Source organism: Cetorhinus maximus, chromosome 10, assembly GCF_964194155.1.
Source record: "Cetorhinus maximus chromosome 10, sCetMax3.hap1.1, whole genome shotgun sequence".
Classification (NCBI taxonomy): Eukaryota; Metazoa; Chordata; class Chondrichthyes; order Lamniformes; family Cetorhinidae; genus Cetorhinus; species Cetorhinus maximus.
Genome location: NC_135888.1, coordinates 26,510,286 through 26,532,171, shown reverse-complemented (window position 1 = coordinate 26,532,171; position 21,886 = coordinate 26,510,286). Strand labels below are relative to the sequence as shown.

The 21,886-nt window shown below is 48.1% G+C and overlaps 1 protein-coding gene across 3 annotated transcripts in view; it reads right to left on the bottom strand.

Annotated features, from left to right (window-relative positions):
• Positions 1 to 21,886, bottom strand: part of sardh (sarcosine dehydrogenase) — a 92,362-nt gene that overhangs the window by 25,889 nt on the left and 44,587 nt on the right. For all 3 annotated transcript variants that reach the window (XM_078550260.1, XM_078550259.1, XM_078550258.1), the window contains exons 8-12: positions 20,554 to 20,683; positions 14,543 to 14,629; positions 13,539 to 13,629; positions 6,513 to 6,654; positions 5,071 to 5,154 (exon numbers count right to left, since the gene is read on the bottom strand). In XM_078550260.1, the coding sequence (XP_078406386.1) occupies positions 5,071 to 5,154; positions 6,513 to 6,654; positions 13,539 to 13,629; positions 14,543 to 14,629; positions 20,554 to 20,683 (534 nt within the window). The remainder of the gene's footprint in view (positions 1 to 5,070; positions 5,155 to 6,512; positions 6,655 to 13,538; positions 13,630 to 14,542; positions 14,630 to 20,553; positions 20,684 to 21,886) is intronic.

Here is a 21,886-nt window from a genome sequence, read left to right as displayed (position 1 = left end):
ATTGCACCCTTGGTTCAAACATGGACAAAAGAACTGAACTCCTGAGGTGAGATGAGAGTGACTGCCCTTGACATCAAGGCAGCATTTGACCAAGTGTGGCATCAAGGAGCCCTAGCAAAACTGGAGTCAATGGGAATCAGGGGGAAAACTCTCTGCTGGTTGGAGTCATACCTAGCACAAAGGATGATGGTTGTGGTTGTTGGAGATCAATCATCTCAGCTCCAGGACATCACTGCAGAGGTTCCTCAGGGTGGTGCCCTCAGCCCAACCATCTTCAGCTGCTTCATCAATGACCTTCCTTCCATTATAAGGTCAGAAGTGGGGATGTTCACTGATGATTGCACAATGTTCAGCACCATTCATGACTCCTCAGATACTGAAGCATTCCATGTCCAAATGCAGCAAGACCTGGACAATATCCAGGCTTGGGCTGACAAGTGGCAAGTAACATTCACACCACACAGGTGCCAGGCAATGACCAGCTTCAACAAGAGAGAATTTAACCATCGTCCCTTGATGTTCAATGGCATTACCATCACTGAATCCCCCACTATCAACATCCTGGGGGTTACCATTGACCAGAAACTGGACTGGACTAGCTGTATAAATATTGTGGCTACAAGAGCAAGTCAGAGACTAGGAATCCTGCAGCAAGTAACTCACTCCTGACTCCCCAAAGCTTGTCCACCATCTACAAGGCACAAGTCAGGAGTGTGATGGAATACTCTCCACTTGCCTGGATGAGTGCAGCTCCCACAACACTCAAGAAGCTGGACACCATCCAAGACAAAGCAGCCCGCTTGATTGGCGCCCCAGTCACAAACATTCACTCCCTCCACCACCGACACACAGTAGCAGCAGTGTGTACCATCTACAAGATGCACTGCAGGAATTCACCCAGTCTCCTTAGACAACCCCTTCCAAATCCATGACCACTACAATCTAGAAGGACAAGGGCAGCAGATAGATGGGAACACCACCACCTGGAAGTTCCCCTCCAAGCCATTCACCATCCTGACTTGGAAATATATCGTCGTTCCATCATTGTCGCTGGGTCAGAATCCTGGAACTCCCTCCCTAACAGCACTGTGGATGTACCTACACCACATGGACTGCAGCGGTTCAAGAAGGCAGCTCACCACCACCTTCTCAGGGGCAACTAGGGATGGTCAATAAATGCTGGCCCAGCCAGCGAAGCCCACATCCCGTGAATGAATAAAAAAATACAAACATGGGCAATAGTTTAAACCGGTAATGGGGAGATCCAAACATAAATTTAAACTTACAGCTTAACAAGTTAAACTACTTGATATAACTACAGGCAATAGTTGAGTAATATTTCTAAACTTGAAACCTAACTAGCTAAATAAAACAAAGATGGCAGGGCAGGTGATGTGTAGCAGCTGCAGCACATAGCGTAGGGTGGACAGCAGTGTAATCCACAGAAGCCATATCCACAATAAGTGTCACAGATCAAGGAACTTTGGCTCAGAGTTGGATTCTGAGCTTCAGAAATGGGCTTCAATTCACGGGGCACTGGCACCAGCATTTGGCAAAGAGGGAGCTGTACCATGAGGAAAATCTTCACATAAACTGCATGCTGGGGCCAGTATCCTGGTGAATCATAGAAACAGGGCTGTAGAGAGGGCTAAATAGTCAGGGGTTGTGGGGGAAGAAGTGGTTCAGGAGGGGAGATTTGGAAAGTTAAAGAGAAAAGGACAAGTCAATAGTGCAGGGTAGCGATGCGGATAATGATAACCAGGGTGTGATAGGAAGGACCGGGGGTACACGCAACAGTGCACCAGCAAATTAGGTCAGAGACGGGAAAAATAGTAAAAAGATAAAATTACAGAATCACAGAATTTCACAGGAGGTGGCCATTCAGCCCATTGTGTCTGCACCAGCTCTCCAAATGAGCATTATGACCTAGTGCCAATTTATAAAGGCTCTATGCCTTTTCCCCGTACCCCTGCACCTTGTTTCTGTTTAAATAATCATCTGATACCCTCTTGAATGCTTCGATTGAACCTGCCTCCGCCACACTTCCAGACAGTGCATTCCAGACCCGAACCACTTGCTGTGTGAAAAAGTTTTTCCTCATGTCACATTTGCTTCTTTTGCCAATCACTTTAAATCTGTGCCCTTTCGTTCTTGACCCTTTTACAAGTGGGAACAGCTTCTCCCTATCTACTCTGTCCAGCCCCCTCATGATTTTGAACATTTTATCAAATCTCCTCTTGGCCTTCTTCTCTCCAAGGAGAACAGTCCCAACCTCTCCATATCTTCGTAACTAAAGTTTCTCATCCCTGGAACCATTCTTGTAAACCTCTTCTGCACTCTCTCCAATGTGTTCATATCCTTCCTATAATGTGAAGCCCAGAACTGTACACAATACACCAGTTGAGGTCTAACGAGTGTCTTATATAAATTCAACATAACTCCCTTGATCTTGTACTCTATGCCCACATTAATAAAGCCCAGGATACTATGTGCTTTATCAACTGCTCTCTCCACCTGTCCTGCCACCTTCAATGATCGATGCACATATACACCTGGGTCTTTCTGCTCCTGCACCCCCTTCAAAATTTCACCCCTTATTTTATATTGTCTGTCCATGTTCTTCCTACCAAAATGCATTACCTCACACTTCTCCGCATTGAACTTCATCTGCCAGCTATCTGCCCACTCCACCAACTTGTCTATGTCCCCTTGAAGTTCCACACCATCCTCCTCGCAGTTCAGAACACTCCCAAGCTTCGTATCATCCGCAAACTTTGAAACTGTCCCCTGCACACCAAGATCTAGATCATTAGTATATCTCAGGAACAGCAAGGGTCCCAATACCGACCCCTGGGGAACTCCACTACAAACCTACCTCCAGCCTGAAAAATATCCATTGACTATTACTCTCTGCTTCCTATTTTTCAGCCAATTTTGTATCCACATTACCACTGTCCCCTTCATTCCATGAGCAATAACTTTTCTCACTAGCCTGTTGTGTGGCACTGTGTCAAATGCCTTTTGAAAGTCCATGTACACCACATCAACAGCATTACCCTCACTGACCTTTTCTAATACCACTTCGGTGTTGTAGCTGTACTGGAACAGCTTGGCTAGGGTGCGTGGCAAGTTCTGGAGCACAAGTCTTCAGTACTATTGCTGGAATATTGTCAGGACCCATAGCCTTTGCAGTATCCAGTGCCTTCAGCCATTTCTTGATATGACGTGGAATGAATCGAATTGGCTGAAGACTGGTATCTGTGATGGATCATCCACACGGCACTTCTGGCTGAAGATTGTTTTGAATGCTTCAGCCTTATCTTTCGCAATACCGTGCTGGGCTCCTCCATCATTGAGGACGGGGATATTTGTGGAGCCTCCTCCTCTAGCGAGTTGTTTAATTGTCCACCACCATTCACAACTGGATGTGGCAGGACTGTAGAGTTTAGATCTGATACGTTGGTTGTGGGATCGCTTAGCTCTGTTTATCACTTGCTGCTTATACTGTTTGACACGCAAGTAGTCCTGTGTTGTAGCTTCACCAGGTTGACACCTCATTTTTAGGTATGACTGGTGCTGCTCCTGGCATGCCCTCCTGCACTCTTCATTGAACCAGGGTTGATCCCCTGGCCTGATGGTAATGGTAGAGTGGGGGATATGTCGGGCTATGAGGTTTGTGTTTGAGTACCATTCTGTTGCTGCTGATGTTCCACAGTGCCTCATGGATGCCCAGCCTTGAGTTGCTGGATCTGTTTGAAATCTACCCCATTTAGCACGGTGGTAGTGCCACACAACACAATGGAGGGTATCCTCAATGTGAAGATGGGCCTTCATCTCCACAATAACTGTGCGGTGGTAACTCCTACCAATACTGTCATGGACAGATGCATTTCCAGCAGGCAGGTTGGTGAGGATGAGGTCAAGTATATTTTTCCCTCTTGTTGGTTCCCTCACCACCTGCCGCAGACCCAGTCCAGCAGCTATGTCCTTTAGGACTTGGCCAGCTCAGTCAGTGGTGGTGCTACTGAGCCACTCTTGGTGATGGACATTAAAGTTCCCCACCCAGAGTACATTCTGTGCCCTTGCCACCCTCAGTGCTTCCTCTAAGCGATGTTCAACATGGAGGAGCACTGATTCATCAGCTGAGGGAGGGTGGTACGTGGTAATCAGCAGGAGGCTTCCTTGGCCCATGTTTGACCTGATGCCATGAGACTTCATGCCAGTGGGACAGGACATACCCAGGGATGGTGATGGTGGTGTCTGGTACATTATCTGTAAAGTATGATTTCGTGAGGATGACTATGTCAGGCTGTTGCTTGACTAGTCTGTGAGACAGCTCTCCCAATTTTGACACTAGCCCTCAGATGTTAGTAAGGGGGACTTTGCAGGGTCAACAGGGCTGAGTTTGCTGTTGTCGTTTCCGGTGCCTAGGTCGATGTGGGTGAGCCGTCCGGTTTCATTCCTTTTTTTGGCTTTCTAGCAGTTTGACACAACTGAGTGTCTTGCTCGGTCATTTCAGAGGGCATTTAAGAGTCAACCAGGTTGCTGAGGGTTTGGAGTCACATGTAGGCTAGACCAGGTAAGGTCGACAGATTTCCTTCCCTAAAGGACATTAGTGAACCAGATGGGTTTTTACAACAATCGACAATGGCCTATTTAATGGACTTTAATTCCAGATTTTTATTGAATTCAAATTCCACCACCTACCGTGGTGGGATTCGAACCTGGGTCTCTGGGTTACTAGTGGTTACTAGTTACATTGTGCAATACCACTATGCCACTGCCTCCCATTGCCAGGTAGGTGCCAGCGTTGTGGCTGTACTGGAACGACTAGGCTTCAGTACAACATTCCCACCGCTCCTCCTCCCACCGTCCCTCAGGGAATAATTTCCTTGCTTCAGATTTTCATTTCCCTGAGGAGTTTCAAAACTTTATTTGAATCAACTCAACATCTCTGCAAACCAACCCAACCTTTCCACAGAAACATAAAATCCTGATTGTAACACCTTCGCTGATTCTGCTGTCTCGTTGAGGGCAGTGATTTTATTTTTACAGTGAGAAACCACTCACCGGAGCAGGTCCCTTAAGATTGAACCAGCCAGGACGCTCCCATCCATGTCTCTCTTGGAATATACAACCCTGTTGGACGAGCTCCTGGGAAAAGAGGAATGTTAAATCTCAATCACCATTGGGAAACCAAGAACTGGGATTCCCTCTCATTGTGGATGCAGTGAATACACAGGTTCACCGAACCCACCCTCTCCCCGAACCCCTACATCCCCTTCCCTGTACCCCCGCACCTCTATTCCGCTCCTGCCTCTGTGGATTCGGAGACGGGGAAGGGGTTGGGGTGCGGAGTGGGGTTGCGGGTGAGGCTGGGCTTTATTGTTGAGCTGCAACCTGAATGAACTGCCACCCCCTTACCCACACACAAACCAAGTCCCGATGTACAGCGAGCTTCCAATCTGATTTTATTTCAATATTTAGCTAATGAGAAGATCCGGGGATCTGTGTTTAATTAAACCTTTTAAAGCCTTCCTGCAGAAAATAGATTCCCGAACCTCTCCTCACAATTTGATCAGTGGCCCTCAGGCTCCTCCCGATGAGCCTCTCACACATGAACAGTACGGTTTAGAACAGTGTTTCAATCCATCAATCCCCAGGATGCTGGGAGCATCCTGTTCATCCTTCTATTTACTGCTAATATTTCACAGCTTTTATTTTGGGATTTTAACACTGCACATCTCTGCACAATATACAACACAGGAGGAAGTTCCTCATTTCAACACACACACCATTCTATGACGCACATTTTAACACACAGAATGAGGATGGTGGGTGGGTGGTCACAGGGATTGGGAATGTGGAACCTGCTTGTAGAGCACATCTCGATTTGTGTGTGGATACTGGGGGATCAACCTGTTTACAGTTCTGTTACAGTTACGCTTGGAGAAATATCACGTGAAGCAGACGTGATGAGTGGATCACAGTGTGAGGATTTAAACACAGCCTTGTCACTGCCATTAAACAGAAGATGAAACATGTTACAGACACATATTAATTTTCCCTTATTCCTAAAGGCCTGAGGTTTCCACCATGATGAGGACGTAAATCATTTGTTATACAACTCGGCACATTTATATCTAGGGCTGTTCAGTGAGTGGCCACAGAGAGTCTCTCTGGAGATAGTGGGGAGTCTGATTCACTGGAGAGACATGAAGAAGAGTTGGTGAGAGAGAGGGCACAGCTTGCAAGAGGTGCCATGAGATGGGCTGAGTGACAGTAAGTGGACTTGTCCTGTTCTTTGGCTATTTTTAGCGAGTATCATGGCGGAATTTATAGAACAATATTGATGATCAGAGCACAGTTCGTTGCATCATCCAACCTTTCAGCAGCTCATCATAAGAATGTACTCCACCCACATCAGGGAGCTCCCCACTCCGCTCATATCTGGGGAATGCCCCCTCGGCCCTGTCCATAAATATACCCCTCCCCCCATGGTCAGCACTGACCTCATGCAGGGGATCGAGCCTCATGTTTCTTCCAGCGAGGGGCTCATCGTGAGGAAAAACCACTGAATAATTCTTGGCGTAGGACTCGTGGCTTCGCTCTCGGATCCAGCGATTGTTATTGGTCAGTGAGTGATGAAAACGGCTGCAGCAGAAAATACAGGAAAGGACATCAGCACACACCCAGACTGCCCCGCCAGATATCACACTGTGAAAAACATCTGTGGGTAGAGAGAGAGAGAGAGAGAGAGAGAGAGAGAGAGAAGTGAGCAGGGGAATAGAGAGAGAGAAGTGAGTGGGGGAAAAGAGAGAGAGAGAGAAGTGAGCAGGGGAAAAGAGAGAGAGAAGCAAGCAGGGGAAGAGAGGGAGAGAGAAGTGTGCAGGGGAAAAGAGACAGAGAGAGAGAGAAGCGAGCGGGGCAATAGAGAGAGAGCGGGGTGAGCAGGGCAATAGAGAGAGAGAGAGAGGGAGAGAGAGAAGCAAGCAGAGGAAGAGAGAGAGAGAGAGAGAAGTGTGCAGGGGAAAAGAGAGAGAGAGGCGAGCAGTGGAAAAGAGACAGAGAGAGAGGGAGGCGAGCGGGGGCAAAGAGACAAGAGAGAGGGGTGAGTGAGGGGAAAAGAGAGAGAAGGAATTAAAGGCTCTCCATCTGAATACATCTAGCATTCACAAAAAGGTTGATGATTTGAATGCACAAATTGAGGTAAATGGGTACGATTTAATCACCATTATGGAGACGTGGCTACAAGGTGACCAAGATTGGGAACTGAATATCCAAGGATATTCGGTATTCAGGAGGGATAGGCAAGAAGGAAAAGGAGGTGGGGTAGCGCCGGTAATAAGGGACAAGGTCATTACATTGGTGAAAGATGATCTTAGATTGAAGGATCAAGATGTAGAATCAGTTTGGGTGGAGCTAAGAAACAGCAAGTGGCAGCAAACATTTGTGGGAGTTGTTTATAGGCCACAAAACTGTAGTGGTAATGTTGGACACAGTATAAATCAGGAAATTAGAGATGTATTTAACATGGGTAATACAGTAATAATGAGCAACTTCAATTTACACACAGATTGGGTTAACCAAATCAGCACCAATGCTCTGGTGGAGGAACTCCTAAGTGTGTATGAGATGGATTTCTGGAGAAGTACATTGAGGGGCATATGTAACCCCACTATTTAAGAAGGGAGGAAGCGGGAGAATGGAGAACTACAGACCTGTTGGTTTAACGTCAGCGGTGGGAGAAATGTTAGAATCTATTATAAAGGATATGAAAACTGGACATTTAGAAAGGAATGGTAAAACTGAGCAGAGTCAACATGGATTTATGAAAGGGAAATCATGCTTAACAAACTTGTTGGAGTTTTTGAGGATGTTACTTGTAGTATTGATAAAGGAGAACCAGTGGATGTGGTGTACTGGGATCCTCAGAAGGCTTTGATAAGGTCCCACACAGGAGGTTAGTAAATAAAATTAGAGCACATGGGATTGGGGGTAATATTGGTTAACAGGCAGAAAGCAGACAGTAGGAATAAACAGATCATTTTCAGGATGGCAGGCTGTTACTAGTGGGGTACAGCAAGGATCAGTGCTAGATACACAGCTGTTCACAATCTATATTAATGATTTGGATGTGGGGACCAAAAGTAATATTTCCAGATTTGCAGATGACACCAAACTGGGTGGAAATGTAAGTTGTGAGAAGGATGAAAGGAGGCTTCAAGAGGAGGGGTAGACGGCGGTGTAGTGGTGTTGTCACTGGACGATTAATCCAGAGACCCTGGGTAATGCTCTGGGGACCCAGGTTTGAATCCCATTGTGGCAGATGGTGCAATTTGAATTCAATCAATAAAAATCTGGAACTAAAGGTTGGACGGTAACCATGAAGCCATATTCAATTGTCGTGAAAACCCATCTGGCACACAAATGTGCTTTAGGGAAGGAAATCTGCCATCCTTACCTAGCCTGGCCTACATGTGACTTTCAAATGCCCCAGCAAGGTTGATGATTTGAATGCACAAATTGAGGTAAATGGGTACGATTTAATCACCATTATGGAGACGTGGCTACAAGGTGACCAAGATTGGGAACTGAATATCCAAGGATATTCGGTATTCAGGAGGGATAGGCAAGAAGGAAAAGGAGGTGGGGTAGCGCCGGTAATAAGGGACAAGGTCATTACATCCACTCAGTTGTATCAAACCACTTGAAACTAATTAAGAATGAAACCGGATGGACCACCTGGCATTGACTAAGGCACCGGAACCGACAACGGCAATCTCAGCCCTGTCGACCCTGCAAAATCCTCCTTACTAACATCTGGGGGCTAGTACCAAAATTTGGAGAGCCGTCTCACAGACTAGTCAAGCAAAAGCCTGACATAGTCATTCTCACAGAATTATACCTTACAGATAATATCCCAGGCACCACCATCACCATCCCTGGGTATGTCCTGTCCCACTGACAAGACAGACCCAGCAGAGGTGGCGGCACAGTTGTATACAGTCGGGAGGGAGTTGCCCTGGGAGTCCTCAACATCAACTCCAGACCCCATGTAGTCTCATGGCATCAGGTCAAACACAGGCAAGGAAACCTCCTGCTGATTACCATGTACCGCCCTCCTTCAGCTGATGAATCAGTGCTCCTCCGTGTTGAACATCACTCGGAGGAAGCACTGAGGGTGGCAACGGCACAGAATGTACTCTGGGTGGGGGACATCAATGTCCATCACCAAGAGTAGCTCGGTAGCACCACTACTGACCGAGCTGGCTGAGTCCTAAAGGATATAGCTGCTAGACTGGATCTGTGGCAGGTGGTGAGGGAATCAAAAAGAGGGAAAAATCTACCATATCTCATCCTCAATAACCTGCCTGCTGCAGATGCATCTGTCCATGACAGTATCAGTAGGAGTGACCACCGCACAGTCATTGTGGAGATGAAGTCCCGCCTTAACGTAGAAGATACCTTCCATCGTGTTGTGTGGCACTACCACCGTGCTAAATGGGATAGATTTTGAACAGATCTACCAACTCAAGACTGGGCATCCAAGGGGCGCTGTGGGTCATCAGCAGCTACAGAATTGTTCTCGGCCACAATCTGTAACCTCATGACCTGGCACATCCCCCACTCTACCATTACCATCAAGCCAGGGGATCAACCCTGGTTCAGTGAAGAGTGCAGGAGGGCATCCCAGGAGCAGCACCAGGTATACCTAAAAATGAGGTGTCAATTTGGTGAAGCTAAAACACAGGACTACTTGTGTGCCAAACAGCATAAGCAGCAAGTGATAGAGCTAAGCAATTCCACAACCAATGGGTCAGATTTAAGCTCTGCAGTCCTGCCACATCCAGTCGTGAATGGTAGTGGACAATTAAACAACTCACTGGAGGTAGAGGCTCCACAAACATCCCCATCCTCAATGATGGGGTTGCCCAGCACAGCAGTGCAAAAGATAAGGCTGAAGCATTTGCAACAATTTTCCATTGGAAGATCCATCTTGGCCTCCTCTGGAGGTCCCCAGCATCACAGCTGCCAGTCTTCAGCGAATTTGATTCACTCGACGTGATATCAAGAAACGGCTGAAGGCACTGGATGCTGCAAAGGCTATGGGACCTAGCAATATTCCGGCAATAGTACTGAAGACCTGTGCTCTGGAACTTGCCTCGCCCCCTAGTCAAGCTGTTCCAGTACAGCTACAACATTGGCGTCTGCCTGGCTATGTGGAAAATTGCCCAGGTATGTCCTGTACACAAAAAGCAGGACAAATCCAACCCGGCCAATAACCGCACCATCAGTCTATTCTCCATCATCAGTAAAGTAATGGAAGGGGTCGTCAACAGTGTTATCATCCGGCACTTGCTTAACAATAACCTGCTCACTGACGCTCATTTTGGGTTCCGCCAGGACCACTCAGCTCTTGACCTCATGACAGCCTTGGTTCAAACGTGGACAAAAGAGCTGAACTTCCGGAGGTGAGGTGAGAGTGACTGCCCTTGAATCAAGGCAGCATTTGACTGAATGTGGCATCAAGGAGCCCTAGCAAATCTGGAGTCAATGGGAATCAGGGGGGAAACTCTCCACTGGTTGGAGTCATACCTAGCACAAAGGAAGATGGTTCTGGTTGCTGGAGGTCAGTCATCTCAGCTCCAGGACATCACTGCAGGAGTTCCTCAGGGTAGTGTCCTCGGCCCAACCATCTTCAGCTGCTTCATCAATAACCTTCCTTCCATCATAAGGTCAGAAGTTGGGATGTTCGCTGATGATTGCACATTGTTCAGCACCATTCGCGACTCCTCAGATACTGAAGCAGTCCATGTCCAAATGCAGCAAGAACTGGACAATATCCAGGTTTGGGTTGACAAGTGGCAAGTAACATTTGCAGCACACAAGTGTCAGGCAATGACCATTTCCAACAAGAGAGAATCTAACCATCACCCCTTGATGTTCAATGGCATTGCCATCACTGAATCCCCCACTATCAACATCCTGGGAATTACCATTGACCAGAACCTGGACTGGACTAGCGATATAAATACTGGGGCTACAAGAACAGGTCAGAAGCTGGGAATCCTGTGGTGAGTATCCCAGCTCCTGACTCCCCAAAGACTGTCCACCATCTGCAAGACACAAGTCAGGAGTGCAATGGACTACTCTCCGCTTGCCTGGATGAGTGCAGCTCCCACAACACTCAAGAAGCTCAACACCATCCAGGTCAAAGCAGCCTGCTGATTGGCACCCCATCCATAAACATTTTCTCCCTTCACTGACGCACAGTAGCAGCAGTGTGTACCATCCACAAGATACAGTGCAGGAACTCTCCAAGTCTCCTTGGACAGCACCTTCCAAACCCACAATTGCTACGATCTAGAAAGACAAGGGCAGCAGATAGATGGGAACACCACCACCTGGAAGTTCCCCTCCAAGTCACTCACCATCCTGACTTGGAAATATATCACCATTCCTTCACTGTCACTGGGTCAAAATCCTGGAACTCCCTCCCTAACAGCACTGTGGGTGTACCTACACCACATGGACTGTAGCAGTTCAAGAAGGCAGCTCACCACCACCTTCTCAAGGGCAGCTGGGGATGGGCAGTAAATGCTGGCCCTGCCAGCGAAGCCCACATCCCGTGAATGAATGAAAAAAAAACTTGTACAGGCTGAGTGAATGGGTTAGAACATGGCAGATGGAATATAATGTGAATAAGTGTGAAGCTATCCACTCTGGTAAAGAAAAAACAAAGGCAGAGTATTTCTTAAATGGTGAGAAATTGGCAAGTGTTGATGTCCAAAGGGATCTGGGTGTCCTTGTTCATTAGTCACTAAAAGCTAGCATACAGGTGCAGCAAACAATTAGGAAGGTAAATTGTGTGTTGGCCTTCATCATAAGGGGATTTGAGTACAGGAGTAAAGATGTCTTGCTGCAATTGTATAGAGCCTTGGTGAGACCACACCCGGAGTATTATGTACAGTTTTGGTCTCCTTATCTAAGGAAGGATATACTTGCCATTGAGGGAGGACAACAGACGTTTACCAGATTAATCCCTGGGATGGTGGGATTGTCCTACGAGGAGAGATTGGGGAGACTGGGTCTGTATTCTCTAGAATTTAGAAGAATGAGGTGTGGCCTCATCGAAACTTACAAAATTCTTAGAGGGTGTGACAGGGTAGATGTGGATAGGGTGTTTCCCTTGGCTGGTGAGGCTAGAACCAGGGGACACAGTCTCAGAATAAGGGGCAGGCCATTTAGGACAGAGATGAGGAGGAATTTCTTCACTCAGAGGGTGGTGAATCTTTGGAATTCTCTTTCCCAGAGGGTTGTGGAGGCTCAGTCATTGAGCATGTTCAAGACAGAGATTGATAGATTTCTGGAGACTAATGACATTGGGGGATATGGAGATAGCATGGGAAAGTGGGGTTGAGATAGATGAACAGCCATGATCTAACTGAATGGTGGAGCAGTCTCAATGAGTCAAATGGCCTGCCCCTGCTCAGATGCGCCTATGTTGCTAAGGAAGAGGGGCAAGCGAAGGGAGGGAGAGAGAGTCGAGCTGGGCGGGGGGGCGGGGTGGGTGGAGGGAGAGAGGTGGAGTCGAGCGGGGGGGGGAAAGGCAGTGTTGAGCAGGGGGAAGGAGAGATAGTGTTGAGCTGGGGGAGAGAGAGAGAGAGAGCTGAGGGGGGGGGAGAGAGAGAAAGTCAAGCGGGGGAGAGAGAGAGAGTCGGGCCGGGGAGAAAGAGAGAGAGAGAGTGAAGTGAAGGGTGGAAGGAGACAGAGGGAGGGAGAGAGAGGATTGGCACAGCTCTAAGGCTCTAATAAGCTGGCTTTGAGATTTTCAAACAGGGTGTACAGGGTGTACCAGGCACAGAGAATGTATTACAGGGCATCATAGCTCCAACTGAACAGAGCAGATAGTGTCAGGCACAAGGCCCTAGTATTGGTAAATATTCCATTACTCACACTCCACTTAGTCACGGGGTTTGAAGACGATTAGTTACAAATTTCCCCTTAGAATGAATCCTGTTCCACACACACTGACTCTCACTGGGGTACGGGTTCCACACACACTGACTCTCACTGGGGTACGGGTCCCACACACACTGACTCTCACTGGGGTACGGGTCCCACACACACTGACTCTCACTGGGGTACGGGCCCCACACACACTGACTCTCACTGGGGTACGGGTCCCACACACACTGACTCTCACTGGGGTACGGGTCCCACACACACTGACTCTCACTGGGGTACGGGTCCCACACACACTGACTCTCAATGAGGTACGGGTTCCACACACACTGACTCTCACTGGGGTACGAGTCCCACACACACTGACTCTCACTGGGGTACGGGTCCCACACACACTGACTCTCACTGGGGTACGGGTTCCACACACACTGACTCTCACTGGGGTACGGGTCCCACACACACTGACTCTCACTGGGGTACGGGCCCCACACACACTGACTCTCACTGGGGTACAGATTGGCAAAATATTGTCGGTTGAAGGGGCTCATCATTTTTCATGCATCACCTACCAAATGTCGTAACCATACATGTCCTTCTCTGGTCGTCCATGGATGACCCAATGAGCGAGCTCCTTTCCACAGCCACCCCCCAACATCATTCCTGAGAAGCAAAAATCCACAGGTTCAATTTACTGTTCCTCACTGCCTCTCAAACATGCTGCTAAACCCAGGGGCGCTCCCACTGCGCCTTCCCATCAATGTACATCCCAGAGAAGTGTCACTGGGACTGAAGGCGATCTCCTGTCGACAATCTTCGGTGTCAGCCATGACTCAAGTGTGGAGCACTCTTGTCTCTGACTTAAAAGGTGGTGGGTTAAGAGGGTCAGTACCGGGGAAGTGCTACAGTGTCGGCGGGTCAGTGCCGGGGGAGTGCCGCAGTGTCGGAGGGTCAGTGCTAAGGGAGTGCCGCACTGTCAGAGGGTCAGTACTGAGGGAGCACCACAATGTCAGACGATCAGTACTGAGGGAGCACCGCACTGTTGGAGGGTCAGTACTGAGGGAGCGCTGCGCTGGCGGAGGGTCAGTGCTGTGGGAGCGCTGCACTGGCGGAGGGTCAGTGCTGAGAGAGCACCGCACTGTTGGAGGGTCAGTACTGAGGGAGCACCGCACTGTTGGAGGGTCAGTACTGAGGGAGCGCTGCACTGGCGGAGGGTCAGTGCTGAGAGAGTGCCGCACTGTTGGAGGGTCAGTACTGAGGGAGTGCTGCACTGTCAGAGGGTCAGTACTGAAAGAATGCTGCACTGTCAGAGGGTCAGTACTGAGGGAGTGCCGCAGTGTTGTTAGTCCTGCGAAACTGCTCTTTTTACCTTCCTCTCCTTGGTGCTCTCATCTATCCATGGAGGAATACAAGTTCCTCATAAAATTGTTTAAAAAAATCACCCTTAACCTGGTCGATCAGCTTTCATTGAGACCGAGGCAGGAAATACCAGCACTGATCAAAATCCCGATACATGGACCAGCCCAGGGCACGAAACACTAAGTGGAGGGGAACTGAAATAAATCCACCTTCTCACCTGCACTGTTGAATCCACATCCCAAGTAGAAGCCTCTGAGCTCGGGAGCCTCTCCCATCAGGGGCTTGTGGTCAGCAGTGAATGACTCTACAAAACATGGCAGTGTGACTGTATGAGAAACCAGTGTGTACGAGAAACACGCTCCAACCCAGCGATCGTATACAAAATGGACCGTTACCCTCCCCCACAACACAGGCCGCCCCCGGCGATCGTGTATAACACAGGCCGCCCCCGGCGATCGTGTATAACACAGGCCGCCCCCGGCAATCGTGTACAAATAGGCCGCCCCCGGCAATCGTGTATAACACAGGCCGCCCCCGGCGATCGTGTATAACACAGGCCGCCCCCGGCGATCGTGTGCAACACAGGCCGCCCTCGGCGATCGTGTATAACACAGGCCGCCCCCGGCAATCGTGTATAACACAGGCCGCCCCCGGCAATCGTGTACAACACAGGCCGCCCCCGGCAATCGTGTACAACACAGGCCGCCCCCGGCAATCGTGTATAACACAGGCCGCCCCCGGCGATCGTGTACAACACAGGCCACCCTCGGTGATGGTGTGCAACACAGGCCACCCCCGGCGATCGTGTCCAACACAGGCCGCCCCCGGCGATCGTGTGCAACACAGGCCACCCCCGGCGATCGTGTACGACATAGGCCGCCCCCGGCGATCGTGTCCAACACAGGCCGCCCCCGGCGATCGTGTCCAACACAGGCCGCCCCCGGCGATCATGTCCAACACAGGCCACCCCCGGCGATCGTGTCCAACACAGGCCGCCCCGGGCGATCGTGGACAACACAGGCCGCCCCGGGCGATCGTGTACAACATAGGCCGCCCCCGGCGATCGTGTATAACACAGGCCGCCCCCGGCGATCGTGTACAACACAGGCCGCCCCCGGCGATCGTGTACAACACAGGCCGCCCCCGGCGATCTTGTACAACATAGGCCGCCCCCGGCGATCGTGTACAACATAGGCCGCCCCCGGCGATCGTGTACAACACAGGCCGCCCCCGGCGATCTTGTGCAACACAGTCTGCCCCCGGCGATCGTGTATAACACAGGCCGCCCCCGGCGATCGTGTACAACACAGGCCGCCCCCGGCGATCGTGTACAACACAGGCCGCCCCCGGCAATCTTGTGCAACACAGTCTGCCCCTGGCGATCGTGTCCAACACAGGCCGCACCCGGCGATCGTGTATAACAGAGGCCGCCCCCGGCGATCGTCTATAACAAGGGTGGCCAAACCGTACATGGAGTTGTTCAACACAGAGTGCGGCTCTTCCCTTTGCTGTGAAACTAGCTAATTGAGCTTTGGTGGGAGGTGGGTTCGAACTGGAGAGCAGTTTTAACTCTGATTCAAAATCCCAGCCATTCCATTCACAGCACGAGTGAAATAGAAAGAAAGCAACAGACTGATAAATAGCAGACAGCATAACCATTCACATCTTATTTAGATTTATTTAATGTAAAAGCGAGTGAGTTGAATTGTGAAAGCAAATAAAACCTTTATTTGAAGAAAACAGATAGGAGGGGAGGACAGAAACAGAATTAGGATGAACATGAGTGGACAGCTGACCTCTGTCACCTGCCCTCAGAGTGAGCTGGTAAGAGTGAAGTGACTGACAACAGCGCAAGAGGAGATATCCTCAAAGTACTCAGAAAGGCTTAAAGTTAATGCCCTGAGTCTGTGTAAAGCCTAAATGAGATATGTGGAATTCAGTTTACTGCAGATCTGATGGGCAGGGGATCTCTCTGTCACTTTACCTCCCCTCAGCTCACTCTCTATCTCTATTAATTGAAAACAAGACAAATACAGAAATTTGGTATGATTAAAGGTCTAACAGAAATATTTCACAGTATATTTATGAGGTCACACCCAGAACAGAGAGAGATGCAAATGAGATAGGAAGGGAGAGAAATGAGAAGGAACAAGGGAGGGTGAGGAACTGAGAGACAGGGATAAAGAAACAGAGTGAGAGAGATTACACAAGGTGGAGGTAACTGTGTCTTAATCTTTTAAGCCTTGGTCTATAATTGATTTTGCTCTCTACTGAAATGTTGCGAAGAGAATGACTGTGTAATTGACAGCATGTATCCTGGGCTTTTACAGTGCTATTCTGTTTAAGACAGAGAGAGAACGCAAGAGCGAATGAGAGCGCAAGCGAGGGAGTGCGTGTGAGAGCGCAAGTGAGGGGGCGCGCGAGCGAGAGCGCAAGTGAGGGAGCGCGTGCCAGAGCGCAAGTGGGGGAGCGCGCGTGAGACAGAGAGCATAGGAGGTGACTGTGCTAGAAGTGGAAGGTTCACTGTTAATGATTAACGTGCAAACAACACCAATCCTGGACTGAGTGGGTATGTGGGGAGTGGTGGGGCAGTGATTGGGAGGGACAGAGAGGAATCATCAGTGTTTAATACATCTGTGAAATTTTTACAAGAGGCGAGGCCTGGGGGACACTCAAATGTAATAACGTTGAGACCCACAGCTCCAAAGAGCTCAATGTAATTCCAGAGATTTCTATCTATCACTTCCTGCAACTCCATCTCTGCACCTCTCTCCATGTTCCTAGCTGTTTCTTCACATCTTCTGGACAGTCGATTCACAAACACTCGGTTTACACAACTGCATCGAGTCATAGTCTAGCCCAGCGTCTGTCCTCGGTGGGGGTGCTATGTGGTTTTTAAACAGGGTCTGTTCATAGGGTGGGGAATTAGATAGGGGCAGAGCAATTTGCTTGTGGGGATAGGGGGAGGGGGGCTATTTCAGGAAAGAGAGGGGGATTAGAAAGGGTTTGTTCACAGGGAATGGATGTTTAATGGTTAAAATTGAGCTGGTTGGTTTGACTGGATTATAAATGAAGATTTTTTTTCCCTCGCTCTGCTGTCAGTTGCTTCATTTTTAACCTCCCATCCATTCCAGGTCACTCCGACCATCTCACCCTGAGGGCAGGTGACAGAGGCCAGGTTAATAATTGTATCTTTTTGGTTTTTCGGTTTTTAATGCCCCTAACAATATCAAAGAAAGGAGGAACCCAGTTTTTATTATAAACTTTCAGAGGGCCAGTTGAAAAGAAATGCTCCCGTGCACTATCACTATTGCTCGTTTCAGATTTAATATCACATTTTTAAAAATCCCCATTCAGTTCAGCCAAAGATGAGGTTTCATTGCAAGGCGATTTTTAAAAAAAAAATCCACAGCAAAGAGCAGTTGCCAATGCATTTTTTTTTTTTTAAAAAAGGTTTTTACATTTGTTTTATAAGGTATATGTTGAGGTTCTGTTGCATTTACAGGGTTCACTTCACCGACCCTGAAACATTTGGGGATTGTGTAGCCAGTCCAAACAGAAACAACATAACATCCTTCGTTGGTAAATGCAGTCCTGTCTTTCAGACTGGCACGGCCTTGTGTAGCACCCATGGGAAACTACAAAAGGAATCTTACAACAGTGCTGGAGCGAATCATTGATCTTCTTAACCTTCCTCCTATTTAGCAATTTGTTCCAGCAGTCACGAGATCTCTTTTGTACTTTCCCCACGTGGGGCCTGGTGACTCCCAGCGGCCGTTTCCTGAAGCCTGGAAGGTTCAGGAGGGAAAAAAATGCAGGTTTAAATGGAAAATTTGTGAACGGAAATGACATTGTCAGATTGTGAGAAGCGAAAGCCTGAAGATGAAAATAGAAAATTTAAGCCAGAATGGGAGGAAGATTTTGCATTCACCACGAAAGGCAGGAAGCCTATTTGCCCCATCTGCAATGCATCACTCACTCACTACAAAACCAGTGACTTGAAACATCACTACGTAACGAATCACAAAAACAGTTTGTCACAGAGTATCCTCCGAAATCAGAAATGCAGAAAAACAAGTTAACCATGTTAAAATAGCCAGCAGACACTACTTTCAACGTTCAGTAAGGAAGCTGACAAGAATCGAAACCAGCTTTGTTATGGTATGGAATCTTACTGGTGCTAAAAGTCCATATCCTAATGGAGAATTTCTTAAGAAGAATACTGCTGAATTTGTTGTAGTTTTGGATCCAAAGATCACAAAACTTCAGTGACTACTGAAACAAATTCCAATTTCACACCACACTACAGAGAGGTGTATCTCCTAGATCAGTGCTAATGTAGCAAGCAAGATACAACATGACCTGAAGAATTCTCTAGCATTCGGCTGAGCTCTTGATGAATCCACAGGCATACAAGACAACCCACAACTGCCGATATTTGTTCGCTATGTTTCCTCGCATGTAATTTTGAAGGAAGGAATGTTGGACTTAGTGGCCCTAAAAGAAACAACTCATGGTGTTGACATAAAGGAGGCACTTGATGTAGTGTTGACAAAAGCTGATGTACCGCGGAATAAACTCATCAGTGCTGCAAAGGACGGAGCACCCACAATGGTGGGGAAACATGCAGGCTTAATAGTGCTCTTGAAAAGTGATCCCAAATTTCCAGAGTTTCTCCCTATTCATTGCATCACTCATCGTGAACATCTAGCAGCCAGATTAGGAAAACAGTCCTTGGAATTGTCAATTTCATCTGCTCAAACGGGAAGCCTCACTGACAGTTCAGTAATTTTACTGGAGAGCTGGATCTCGAAGACAAGCCTGACGACATCTCTTTCTACTGCACTGAGGTAGTTGTCAGCCAGCAATGTCTTGAACAGGTTTGTGGAACTGTTGGAGCCGATCATTGCTTTTCTTAAAGAAAAGGTCCTGCTCACAGCTGGAAGGTGATGGGATGGATGCAGGATCTGACATTTCTCACTGATATCATGCAGCATCAAAAACTCTCAACTTGGCACTCCAGGGGCAGGATAAGATTATCTCTTTCTTTTCATTTTTATTCATTCCCAGGATGTGGGCTTCGCTGGCTGGGCCAGTATTTATTGCCCATCCCTAATTGCCCTTGTTGCCCATCCCTAATTGAGCTGCCTTCTTGAACCGCTGCAGTCCATGTGGTACTTACTCAGACAGTTATCAGCTTCTAGAATAAAGTCAGGCTTTTACAAAGAGACAGTACTGTCGAGAAACTTTAACCACTCTCCCCATCTCAAAAGGAGAGTCAACACATTCCCTGATATTGAAGTAGAAGATCATAAACTCGAAAAACAGGGATAAATTACAAGGAACGAAGACCACCCCCGGCGATCGCGTGCGACGCGGGCCGCCCCCGGCAATCGTGTGCGACGCGGGCCACCCCCTGGCGATCGCGTACAATGCGGGCCGCTCCCCCGGCGATCACGTGCGACGCGGGCCGCCCCCGGCGATCGCGTACAACGCGGGCCGCCCCCGGCGATCGCGTACAACGCGGGCTGCCCCCGGCGATCGCGTACAACGCGGGCCGCCCTCTAACCCAGCAATTACATACCTCCATCAACTCACTACAAGCAATCAGCTCCATTAACTGGAGCTTGGCATTGTTGGCAATCTCAGTTGAGCTTGAGTTCGAAATCTGTACTCACCTTCGGTGCAATCACAATTCAGACTTTGCCCTCCACACCAGAGATGGAGCAGCACCATTTAAGGTTGTGAACCATCTCCTATGGCCCGGGGGAGAAAGAATTCTTTCAATCTACAGCCATTCCTGTGCATTTAGAATCAGCTATAGGCCATAAACCTGATCAACACAAAGACTGCCTACCATACACTGGAGAAATGTCCCCCATGACGGGAGTGTAACTGAAGCCCATTGGCTCAGTAAAGGACAAAAGCAAAACTCCTGCCTCTAATTTCTCTAAGCTCCCACTGGGACATTGAGGTCTTGAGTCAAACAGACCCGGAAAGATCCAAGGTTGCGATCCTGGTCTCTGTTGAGTTACCCAACAATCAGCTGAGGTTGGGTGCAGGGGCCTTAGGATCCAAGGTAGAAGGGAAATAATGTAAGTGAGAGTTACAGCTGGGCTCACACTGGACAGGGAGCACATGGGGAAGCTTGGAAAACTATATTACAAGCAGATGTCAGACCACCCTCAAGCCAGATCCTCACTGCTCTGGTGTTGAGCTCCTCTGTACCTGGGCCACACACAGTCGACTTCACCCCCGTGGTCTCCAAAGCAGGGATACGATTGATAGCTCCTTCAATCAACTGAGTGAAAATGTCCCAATCCAGGTCAAAGAGGCTGAAGGCAAATTTATCTGATACCTGCAACAAAACACAAGAAAATCAGAATCGAAGGAAAATGGGCCCAAAGCAACAAGGTCACACCTCCTACAGCCAATGCACACTTTCCCTTATTAATGGATTCTACCCACAGACTTTACACAATATTTACAACTCAATCAGGCCATTCCGCCCATCTGATCCGCAGTGGTATTTATGCTCCACATGAGTCTCCTCCCACCCGTCTTCATCTCACCCTGTCACCATATCCTTCTATTCCTTTCTGTCAATCTATCAGTAATCACATTGTCAAGGCCCAATAACAATCTTCCTGTTGACTGGTACTTACATTTTATATCAATTATTTTGTTAAGGCAACTGCATTGTTGAAACAGGTGATGGGCTTTCGTTCACCTATAAATGGGTACAGCTGTAAGACTCTTGGGTGGAAGGGACTAGGAGAGTCCATTACTCTGGAGAGCTGCCTTAAGAATAAACCTGCTCGAGGTAAAAGTCTAGCTTTGGACTCATTCTTCCACAATAAGCACTTATTGGAATCGACACTTTCTCCTTCCTGTGATAATGGAGACATGAGGAGAAACTTTTTAGTTAGCCTAACCTCTGTCGTAGGGAAGGTGCTAGAATCCATAATTAAAGAGGTTAAAGCAGGATACTTACATAATCATGATTTGATCAGGCAGAGCCAACATGGTTTTGTGAAAGAGAAATCATGTGTAACTGATCTGTTCGAGATTTTTCGACAAAGCAACACTCAAGGTAGATAAAGGGGAATCTGTAAATGTGGTGGACTTGGATTTCCAGAAAGGCAGTTGATAAGCTGCCACATCAAAGGTTACTATACAAGATAGGAGCACATGGTGTGGGGGTAACATATTAGCATGGATAAAGGATTGGTTAACTAACAGGAAGTAGAGAGTAGGGATAAATAGGTCCTTTTTTGGATTGGCAAGATGTAACTTGTGGAGTGCCAGAGGGATCAGTGCTGGGACCTCAACTATTTACAATCTATATCAATGACTTAGATGAAGGGGCTGAATGTATGGTCGCTAAATTTGCTGATGACACAAAGATTGGTGGGAAAGTAAATTGTCAAGAGGAGGTAGAGAGTCTGCAAAGGGACATAGACAGGTTAAGTGAGTGGGCAAAAATTTGGCAGATGGAGAATAATGTGGGAAATGTGAACTTGTCCACTTTGGCAGGAAGAATAGAAAAACAGCAAATAAT